Genomic DNA, 12,037 nt, shown 5'->3' with positions numbered 1-12,037 from the left:
AAAATGCTTTGAAGTAGGAAGGGAAGAGGGCCACCACAAAAGTTATTAAAGAATAAACTAAGTGCCTGCCGATATAAATGCAACAGTGTATGCTATTACCACTGTAGAATGCAGATCACTTGAAGTCACCTGGATTATTAACTGCAATGCAATTAAAGCAGGGTAAGTATTATGTCTCCATGCAAACTATATGGGCGGATGCTGGGCAAAATTGTTAGCTATGAGTCCTTTTGTGTGTACATACTAGCAAATAGGCATGAAAACTCTATCATAAAATTACCTCCTTTATGTCCTATTGAAAATCAATGCAATTCTTAGAAAGCTCAATACAGAAGGATCTAATGAGTGTGCCACTCTAGAAAATGATTTTCATCTTTCTGCGATACCAGTGTAATCGGCATATAAAGCAATCTAACCACAATACGTACCTCTGGAAGATGTAGTGTGGTTGAGCTATCCGTTTTTGTTTGTTGTGCTAACTCTTCAGGAGTATCAACTGAGTTCTGTATTGTTATGAATAAAAAGAAAAGTAATCTATTTACAGGGCCAAAATCAAAGATGATAATTGCAGTATATGGTTATAATTCGACCTTTCAAGTTTAACATTACAACACATCATAATGCTGCAAAGTAGTAGTGAGTTTTTTCTGACATGGATTTCACCTTGCATGCATTACAGGCCTCTTTTACTAAACAGTGCTAGCGATTCCCAGCACGGCAATGCCGACAAAGCCCATTCACTTTGAAAGGGATTTGTCAGCATTGTCGCGCAGGAATCGATAGTGTGGTTTGGTAAAAGAGCCCCTAAGAGAGGAATCTGATTGGCTGAATATCCTCTTGTATTTAATGCTGTCAACATATATAAAATTTTTCATTATAGATGAACTTAATACAGTAATGGTTTAATGGAAATATGTAGGACTTTAGTTTACATTTCTTAACAAGAGTGATGTACTACTATTGAATTGAGTTTTAACAAGTTTATTTTTTTATTTTGTACAGATCGGGAGGAGGGCAGGAAAGAGATTCAGCCCTGTTTAAATTCTATGTAAAACACACAGACAAACTGTCAATTTGATCTCTTTCAGAAAACAAATCTCATATATTGGAGATGTCTGCCAAAAAAACTGTGTTTCAGTTGGGCCTTTTGCAAAAAGAACTCCAAATAAGCAAAACATGCAACCATGGTACTGGTAAATGTAGGATCTTTAACAATTCTGTGTTGCATAGCTTTTTTAAAATGTCAACAGTATTCAATTTTAAGTTAATTTATTCAATTTGATCATGTCAGCCTGCTACTGTAAGCATACTGAAGAAATATTTCCAAGCTTACTAGATTCTGAGGCAAAGCCACATCCAAAAAATGACACTTTCTTGTCTGCTGGAACTACTCGTTGCCTGGGTTTAGGTTTGGGGATCTAAAAAATAAAATTAGATATATCAATTTTGTTACTATGCACTAGGATTGATTTTTCCTATAAGAAGTTTTTTTTAACTGAACTCATGAAAAACATCAGACATATTTTAACCATCAATACAATCTTTTCCTCCAAAAGTTGAAATGTCAGCAAATAGTTAAGAGTAGCCTAATGGTTTAGTGCAGTGTGCTGAGATCCTAGAGAACTTGGGTTTAACACCCACTACAGCTGGGTAAGGTCACATAACCTTCTACTGTTCCAGGTACAAAGCTTAGACTGTGAGCCCATTAGGGACAGAGAAAATACTTGCATATAATATGTACAGTGCTGTGTACATCTAGTAGCACTATAGAAATGATAAGTGTTAGTAGTTTTTCCTGGGAACCTCTACCCCTCCTATCCTCTTACCACCCATCCCAACTTCACTACTTCCTAACAAGAACCAGAAGCTTGTGTTCCAATAATTTGCCCAGTTCTTTCCTAATTTCTCATATCTTTTTCTTGCTAATTAAACAAGAAGTCTTTATTAAAGTTTACACATGACAAACAAAGCAAAGGAATATGAAGTCTCAAAAAACGTAACTGTATATAAATATTGTAAGATAGTACACAAACACTTCTTTTTTTTTTATAGACAAATCTACCATATCCCAACGAAAAAATTAAAGAAAGAAAAGTGCAGAAAGGGTTATGTAGTATTTTCAGACTCCATGCTAGGAGGCACAAGATACTAAGGGAAACCTTTCGCAGCTTCTCTATTTTGTAGACATACCAGAGATTCACTTGCCACAAGTTCACAGATGGAATCCCTGGGTCCTTCCAGCAAATTGCAAGTGTCAATTTAGTAGCATTAAAAGAAAATGCCTAACCAGTATGCCATTTGCAGAACCCAGGGATATCCTTGTTGAGCAAGAAAATACCAGGATCCCAAGGAATCTGCAAACCAGTATATGACAAAATCTGAAATTGAATAGACTTCCAAAAAGAACGTGCCTTTGGACACGTCCACCATATAGGTCCCAGTGTACCTCATTGACCACAGCGGCTATAACAAGCAGGATTAGAGTGTGGGAACCATCTACTGAGACGATCTGGGATTAAGTACCAGTAATATAAAATCTTAACATTATTTTCCTTAATACTGGATGCAATAGCTATTTTCCCAGACATCTCATAAGATAGTAGTATTCAACTCACTCTCTCACCTCTGTCTGTGGGCCACAGGAGCTAGGAGGGAATCTTGGAGATAAGATATAAGAACTAATGTCTAAAATCCTCAAAAACATCCTCTAGATAAATGTGCTCTCCTGTTAGATGCTCTCTATAGCATTTGGTCATTAAGAGGTGTTTCAACTGCAAATAGGCATAGTGATGAGGAGGAGGTAAGTTGTAATCTTGGGCTAAAAAAAAGTGTCCTCATCAAACATTTGGCCCCAAAGAGACAAACCAGAGGCTCGCCAGAGGGTATACACTGAGGAAACCATACCTGGAGGAAACAAAGGGTTACCACAAATTGGTGTATATCTAGAAAGCTGGAAATCACACTTCCTACCCATCATGTCACAAAGTTTGAAAGTATGAAGGCTCGAGGAGGAAAGGCAGCACAAAACCTACAATGCTGTCGAGGTAACCAAAGTAAAGGCCCCAGAGGAACTGCTCCCACCTGAAGTTGTTCAATATGTACCAACAATTTATAAGCATGGTTCTGGAAAAATTCCACTGCAGCTCTAACTTGAGCTGCACGGTAGTAGTATCATAGATTACAGCACCAATCCCCCCCCCCTTTTTTGGGATCTCTATAAAGGACCTGTTTAGATAACATAGTTTGTCTACCTTCACATATAAATATAAGGATATACAACTGCAGGGACTCTAAGACAGACTTGGGAATCAACACTGGTAAGACTTGAAATAAATATAGGAGGTGAGGCAAAACATTCATTCTAATAGTAGAGATCCTACTGAACCAAGTGAGAGAAAGGCCTTACCAGTGATCCAGATCAGCTCATATGATGGAAAACAACTTGGGGTAACTGGCCTCGTAAAGATAGGAGTATTGAGGGAGTAGCCAAACACCTAAATATTTCAAACCCTTAGAAGGGAATTTCAATATGACATCTAAGTCTGAATTTGGACGTTTTACACAAAACATCCAAATTCTGAACAGGAAAGGAGGTCATTTTCGAAAAAGAAAAACATCTATCTTTTTTTTTTTTTTCATACTATGGACATTTGGGGATTTGGACGGGTTTTTTTTTTATCCATTTTGGAAAACAAAAGGTCCAAAATCAAGCCATTGGGATGTAGGAGGAGCCAGCATTTTTAGTAGACTGGTCCCTTGACATCCTAGGACAGCAATAGGGCACCCTAGGGAGCACTGCAGTGGACTTCATAAAATGCTTCCAGGTACACATCTGACCACTGCTCCCTTAACTTTGTCTGCTGAGCCCCCCAAAACCCACTACCCCCAACTGTACACCCTACCATAGCCCTTACGGGTGAAGGGGGCACCTATACGTGGGTAGAGTGGGTTTCGGATGACTTTTGGAGGGCTCACAGTTTCCTCCACAATGTAACAGGTAGGGAGAGGTAGGAGGCTGGGTTCACCTGTCTGCAGTGCCCTGCACCCACTACTAGACTACTCCAGGGACCTGCATGCTATTCTGATGGACCTGAGTCTAACATCTCAGGGTGGCACAGAGGCTGGCAAGTAATGTTTTTCATTACATTTTTTGGGGGGTGGGAAGGGGTTAGTGACCACTGGGGGAGCAAGGGGAGGTCATTCCTGATTCCCTCCAGTGGTCATCTGGTCATTTAGGGCACCATTTTGTGCCTTATTTGTAATAAAAACAGGTCTAGCTCAAAACGTCTAAGTTTTAGTCCTGGACGTTTTTGTTTTGTTCCATTATGGCTGAAAAACGTCGAAGTCTTAGGAATGCCCAAGTTCTGCCCTTGAAACGCTCCCTTGAGATTTGAACGTACTTCTGACGGTCTCCATAGAAAAACATCTAAAAACAGGTTTCGAAAATACTGATTTGGACGTTTTTGTGAGAAAAACATCCAAATGCAGACTTAGGTCACTTTTTAGACATTTTTCTCTTTTGAAAATGAGCCTGTTAGTGACCCAGTGAAAGGGAAAGAAAGACTGCAAGGACAGAAAGACACTGTCATTCAAGGTAAGGTTAAGCCCCTCCATCTTCTCCATATTGACTTTAAATCCAGAGACCTGGGAAAAAGCAGCTAGTTCCTTCAACACATTAGGGAGAATAATCAAAGGGGATGTTAGAGACAATAACACATCTTCTGCAAACAAACTGATCTTATAGTCCCTATCCTCTACTTGAATGCCATGGATAGATGAGTTAGATCTGATAGCTATGGCCAAGGGCTCTATAGAGAACTGGGGACAGTGGGCACCCCTGCCTAGTACCCCAGGTCAAGGAAAACATTGTGGAATTGTTGCCATTAACTCATACACAAGCCTGTGGGACAGAGTACAAGGCTTTCACCCAGCCACAAAAGGCATCCCCCAAGCCCACCTTAAAGAGCATGCTATGTAAGCAGTCCCAATGAACTCTATCAAATGCCTTCTTGGCATCAATTCCCATAAGGAAGTCCTGTTGTGAAGACTTACGAGATATGTAACTTAAATCAACAATTTTCCTAATATTGTCAGCCGCTTGCCTCCTCAGAATGAAGCCTACCTGATCTGGGTGTATCAAATCCGGTAACAGCCCTCCAAGCCTCTTAGATAACACCTTAGCAAAAATGTTAACATCAGCATTGAAAACTGAAATAAGCCTATAAGATTAGCAATCAATTGTATCTTTCCCCTCCTTCGGGATAACAGAGATCCAAGCCTCTAACACAGTGGGAACAATAAGTCCCCCTTCCCGAATCCCTTTCATAAGGCGAGCAAACAAGGAGCACAACCCAGGTGCAAAGGTTTTATAAAATTCTACCAGGAGTCCATCTAAACCCAGAACCTTCCCAGACGCCAAAGCTTAGATAGAATCCAGGATCTACTTAGGGAGTCACCAAAGAGTCCAGGGCAGTCCTCTTGGGATTTGACAAAGAGGGCATCTCCAAAGCACCCAAGTGGGCCTGAAATATCGGTGGGGTCTATCTTAGGATTGTTAGTTTACAATTTAGCTAGAAAACTCTTAAACTGCTCTTGTATCTGAACAGACTTGTACAATAATTGTCCTGGGTGATCCTTGATCTTACCAACAACCCATTCAGCACACGCCTTACAGAGTTTAAAAGCCAACAAAGTGCTCACCTTCCTTGAATATTCATAGTGTCTTTGTTTAAGCCTGTCTAAAGCAAACTGCAAATCTTCTTGATTCAATTCCTTGAGCAACAAGCGGATCTGCTGCAAAGAGCTCAGAGGCTGTTTACTACCCGATTGTTTATGGAGGAGTTTGAACTGAGCTATATAGGAGAGATATTGTTATCTCAAAAGATCTCTGGCCCTACATTTCCTAGATGCATGTTTAATAAGCCTCTAGTAATGGTTTTCAAGGCATCCCAAACTACAGGGAAGGGGGGGTGGGGGACCAGAGTTCAGGCTATACTCAAAATAGTCATATAGAGTTTGTCGATACTCCTGTCTCATCCTTAAGGAGATTGATGTTGAGGGTCCAGACTCTCTCCACCGGTTCATCCCTAATATCATCAAGTTCTACCCAACAAGTAGCATGATATCATACTGTTCTGTTCCCGATGGTCACCCCCCCCCCTTACTGAATGACAGTATCCAAAAAGATATAATCTATACGAGTGTACAAATCATAGGGAGAGGAATAAAAAGTGTAGTCCCTCTGGTGCCCATGACAGCCCCTCCAGACATAGTAACATAGTAGATGACGGCAGAAAAAGACCTGCACGGTCCATCCAGTCTGCCCAACAAGACAACTCATGTGTGCTACTTTTGTGTATACCCTACTTTGATTTGTACCTGTGCTCTTCAGGGCACAGACTGTATAAGTCTGCCCAGCACTAGCCCCGCCTCCCAACCACCGGCTCTGGCATAGACCGTATAAGTCTGCCCAGCACTATCCCCGCCTCCCACCACCGGCTCTGGCACAGACCGTATAAGTCTGCCCAGCGCTATCCCCGCCTCCCAACCTCCAGCCCCGCCTCCCACTACCGGCTCTGCTATCCAATCTCGGTTAAGCTCCTGAGGATCCTTTCCTTCCGAACAGGATTCCTTTATGTTTATCCCACGCATGTTTGAATTCCGTTACCGTTTTCCTCTCCACCACCTCCCGCGGGAGGGCATTCCAAGCATCCACCTCTCTCTCCGTGAAGAAATACTTCCTGACATTTTTCTTGAGTCTGCCCCCCTTCAATCTCATTTCATTTCCTCTCATTCTACCGCCTTCGTATCTCCGGAAAAGGTTCATTTGCGGATTAATAACTTTCAAATATTTGAACGTCTGTATCATATCACCCCTGTTTCTCCTTTCCTCCAGGGTATACATGTTCAGGTCAGCAAGTCTCTCCTCATATGTCTTGTTACGCAAATCCCATACCATGCTCGTAGCTTTTCTTTGCACTGCTTCGATTCTTTTTACATCCTTAGCAAGATACGGCCTCCAAAACTGAACACAATACTCTAGATGGGGCCTCACCAACGACTTATACAGAGGCATCAACACCCCCTTTCTTCTGCTGGTCACACCTCTCTCTATACAGCCCAACAATCTTCTAGATACAGCCACCGCCTTGTCACACTGTTTCGTCACCTTCAAATCCTCAGATAGTATCACCCCAAGGTCCCTCTCCCCGTCTGAGCCTATCAGACTCTCGCCACCTAACACATACGTCTCCTGTGGATTTCTATTCCCTAAGTGCATCACTTTGCATTTCTTCGCATTGAATTTTAATTGCCAGACTTTAGACCATTGTTCTAGCTTCTTCAAATCCTTTTTCATGTTTTCCACTCCCTCCGGGGTGTCCACTCTGTTACAGATCTTAGTATCATCCGCAAATAGGCAAACTTTACCTTCTAACCCTTCGGCAAGGTCACTCACAAATATATTGAACAGAATCGGCCCCAGCATCAATAAGGTTTAAGTCTAGCAAAAGGAATTTCAAGGCAAGGCTAGCTCTAGTGCTTCCACCATGTTCCAAAGAGCAGGAATCTAGACTAGGATTAAGATATACGTTACAATCCCCTCCTATCACCAAAGGACCCCTAGAAAAACCACCCAGACTCACTTTAAATTTTTGGAAGAATGTAGCCTGCTCCACATTCAGAACGTAAAAACTTGCAATTGTCAGTTCAACATAATCAGTAAGAACCTGTGCAATAAGATATCTTCCCTCAGGATCATGCTTAACTTTCAGGACCTGAAGTTGCAAGTCCCTGTGAAACAAAAGGGCAACACCTCACTTCTTAGTATTCAACTGGTCAGAAGCAAATAAGATATGAGGGTACAATCTATGCTGAAGCAAATATTCATGACTTTTACATAAGCGAGTTTCTTGTATACGTGAAATTTGTACCTGACTGTGAGTCAGTTGCCTATAGAGAGAGTGTCTCTTACCTGGAAAGTTAAGGCCATTGATATAAACTCTATGAGAGGAAATAACTGCACAGGCAAGAAACAAAGTGACTCCTTCCACTCAATGTGCTTAGAAACAAGACAAACAGTCTAAGCAAGTCCCTCTTCTCAGAAATGGAAAAATAGTCCCCAACTAACCCCCAACCCCCCCGCCGTTAAAATAATTACAACCCCCCTCCCCCCAAAAAAAACCACACAAACATATGTCACTCATATGCCACCCAACAAACCCAGAACCAATCCAATCCCTCCTCCCCTCAAAACAGACTCAAACTCCCAACAAAAGTAGATCAAAGGGCCCACAAACTAACATAGAACAGAGAAAAGTAACACAGCCCAAGTCCAAACAAGCAAAAACTGTCCAACAAATTCTCACTCTTCCAGTCTGGAGAGTAAATTACCACCACATAATGTTCCGTTGATTAGGTGATAAATAATGGCACAACAATTAGCAAAGCAAAACAGTCAACTGGAGGCCCAAACAAGAGGCATTCCAGCTACAGAGGAAGCCAGATCAGTCAACTTGCAGTAAATACCAGGCTTCTGACAAATTGCTGTCTGTCCAGGGAGCTTCCCCAAGCAAAATCCAGAGCTAGTATTCAAACCTCTTTATCAACAGAATGTCGAGCCAGCCACTTCCCCTTACTTGAGGGCCTCACCCAGCATTGAAATTTGGAACCAGGCAGGCTTGGAGCCTTGATAATACTTGATGGCTCTGAAACAAGGCCCACATCCTTCAAAATCTTCCATGCCTGGTCCACAGTCATATTCGGTGTAATGTGCCACTCAGTGGGAAGCAAAGAGCAAAGGGAAAGGCCCAACGGTACTTGATCTGTTCCCACTTCAACACATCCAAAACCGGCTTGAGGTTGTGATATTTTGCCAATGTGAAGGCAGAGAGATCATGATAAACTGTCACATTTGCGTAGAATAGGGCATCCTTATCCGCATAACTGAAAAAACAAACTATGATATCGTAAGGGCAGTTATCAGAGGCCACGCACAAAGCATGATGGACCCTTTCCACAGCAATGTTCCCTGCTGCTTTCTCTAAAGAAAGCAATTGACAACATAAAGTTTGTACAATCAAGGAGATGTTCTCTTGGTAATTGTTCTCAGAACACCTTGAAAACATAAAATATTTATCTGCCCCCTGTTCTCCACATTTGCCAGTGTATATTGTATATCCTCGTACTGGGTGTGCAGGGAGGAGTATTTACATTGTCAAGCACATCCTCTCTCTGCTCCTCTGAGTCTCTGTGTCATCTATACATGAACCAAGGCTCCGCACATCCCTGTGCAAAGTATCAATGAGAGATGCTAATTCTCCCACCTCATGGCCTTCAGGTCAGCAAAAAGAGCGGAAAGCATTTCTTACTCAAACCAACTAAAGTAATTTGCACTGACTCCTTCTCATCCACTGAAACTTCGGGTGATGCAGGATCCTTACCATGGGGTGGGAATGCAGGCCGCACAGTCTCATCACCCGCCGTTTGTTGAAATTGTTGCAATGATTCCTTAATGTCTCTGGATTTCAACCGCTGGGACATGGCAAGGGTCTATACTACCAGCAGAGATGGTAACCGCCCCCCTCCCAAAATAAATACCGATGGAGTGAGATAATGACACATTCAAAAATGAGAACACTCACGGTTCAGGCTGTCTCTCGGTGGCTATCACTTCTTCCCAATTTCTCATATCTTATGGCATACTGCAATTAGGTTTTCCAGTGACAGAGACCCTTGCATTCTGATGTACCACTCTCTTTATGGAAAATCTGGCTGTTTCCAACAAAGCATAATTTCACATCTAGCTGAACTTAGATAAACTAATTGAATTCCATTGCTTCCTGGGCACAAACTTAACTTAATGGGAAATGTAACATCAAAATTCTAATCATACTCCACTACATTAGTGTTGAACAAAAATTCTTCTTGACATTGAATTGTGATTATTACATCCTACTAAAAAGGAGGGGAAAAAAGCCTCAGAACTCAATGGATGTTAACTGTCATGTACATCACCAGCTTTCAATCATTGGCTTTTTAGAAAAACCTCCTAGAGGGGCATAATCGAAAGGGGCGCCCAAGTTTTCCTGAGGACGTCCTCGCACGACGTCCCGGCGAAAGGGCGGGGAAACCCTTATTATCAAAACAAGATGGGCGGCCATATTTCGTTTCCATAATACAGTCGGGGATGCCCAAATCACGAAATTTAGGTCGACCTTAGAGATGGTCGTCCTTAGAGGTGGTCGTCCCTGATTTTCGCCAATAATGGAAACCGAGGAAGCCCATCTCACAAACGACCTTTGGTCATGGGAGGAGCCAGCATTCGTACTGCACTGGTCCCCCTGACATGCCAAGACACCAACCGGGCACCCTAGGGGGCACTGCAGTGGACTTCAGAAATTGCTCCCAGGTACATAGCTCCCTTCCCTTGTGTGCTGAGCCCCCCAAACCCCCTCCAAAACCCACTCCCCACAAATGCTCCAGGGACCTGCATACTGCTGTCATGGAGCTGGGTATGATATTTGAGGCTGGCATCGAGGCTGGAAAAAATATTTTAAAATTTTTTTTCAGGGTGGAAGGGGGTTAGTGACCACTGGGGGAGTAAGGGGAGGTCATCCCTGATTCCCTCCGGTGGTCATCTGGTCATTTCGGGCACATTTTTGTGGCTTGGTCGTAAGAAAAAAAGGACCAAGTAAGGTCATCCAAGTGTTTGTCAGGGACTCCCTTCTTTTTTCCATTATTGGTCGAGGTCACCCATGTGATAGGCACGCCCCAGTCCCGCCTTCGCTACGCCGCCGACACGCCCCCTGGAACTTTGGTCGTCCCTGTGACAGAAAGCAGTTGAGGACGCTCAAAATCGGCTTTTGATTATGCCGATTTGGGCAACCCTGTGAGGACGCCCATCTTGTGATTTGTGTCGAAAGATGGGCGCCCTTCTCTTTCAAAAATAAGCCTGCTAGTCTTTCATTGAATTTGTCATTTTGAAAACACTTTTTTAAAATACATTTTTCACTTCTGTTTTATATCAATTGGTCACTCTGGGGGTGAAAATTTTATTTTAAAACTGTTTTAAAAAAATGGAAGATATTTGAAATTTACAACAGAAGTTAAGTGAAAAAGTTATTAAAAGGTGTTTTGAAAAATAGAAGATATATGGAAATTACAAATTCAGGGCCCTGTTTACTAAGCCATGCTGTAGGTGCGCTAACTTTTTAAATAATTCCACATTGTGTGTGGTAATAGCAATATCACTATACATCACGTTTAACAGACGTAACAAGTTATCAGGGGCACAAGTCTGATCAGTATATTTTTTCAGTAACATAGTAGATGATGGCAGAAAAAGACCTGCACGGTCCATCCAGTCTGCCCAACAAGATAATAACTTTTCTGGAAACATGTAAGCCAGACATGCTTTCAATAGTATCCAGTATATCCATTTGTGGAAAAATAGATCTGAGATGTTTAAACAGTAGGAAAAATGTATACAAATAGATGCTTATAAAAAGGAAACATCCATTAGCTACTGAAGGTATTGGAGGTCATTTTGGAAGTCTCAGGTGGTTTATACATATCAATGGAGGATTTACATGTGGAAAGTGGGCTAAACATACAAGTGGCAACTTTAGAAAAGCTTCTACATATACTTATAAGGGGATGCAGCTGCATAATGTATATGTGTATTCTATACTTTAAAGCAACTATACACATATAACTTTGAAAATTTCCCTTTACCTTTTACACCTACTCCAAGTCATGCATAAATCCAGCTAACTTATATTCATTGAGTTTAGAGGAATGGTTGAGGAAAAAATTGGCACTCACCTCTATGGAACTGAAAAGCAACTCCTTTTGCGAAGTTTGACTCCGGGAGTTTGACTCCTTAATCAGCTTCCTGTGGATGTGCAAACCTGCCACTTACATAGATATATAGCTCTGCTTACACATAATAAAACCCCTAGTGATATTAATTTTTTTTTATTATGTTTTACATAATGGCCTCTCATGGTCTGTGTAGTGCCAAATACACCTGCTTCTT

General features: G+C 41.8%; 1 protein-coding gene across 1 annotated transcript in view; it reads right to left on the bottom strand.

The window, feature by feature from the left end:
- Positions 1-12,037, bottom strand: part of RPGRIP1L (RPGRIP1 like) — a 343,339-nt gene that overhangs the window by 101,367 nt on the left and 229,935 nt on the right. Inside the window, 3 exon segments of the mRNA XM_030204315.1 lie at positions 429-503; positions 1,334-1,363; positions 1,365-1,418. Coding sequence (XP_030060175.1) covers positions 429-503; positions 1,334-1,363; positions 1,365-1,418 — 159 coding nt within the window.

This window comes from Microcaecilia unicolor, chromosome 5 (assembly GCF_901765095.1).
Source record: "Microcaecilia unicolor chromosome 5, aMicUni1.1, whole genome shotgun sequence".
NCBI classification, from domain to species: domain Eukaryota; kingdom Metazoa; phylum Chordata; class Amphibia; order Gymnophiona; family Siphonopidae; genus Microcaecilia; species Microcaecilia unicolor.
The sequence above is the reverse complement of the archived record's forward strand: the minus strand, read 5'-3'. Positions and strand labels throughout refer to the sequence as shown.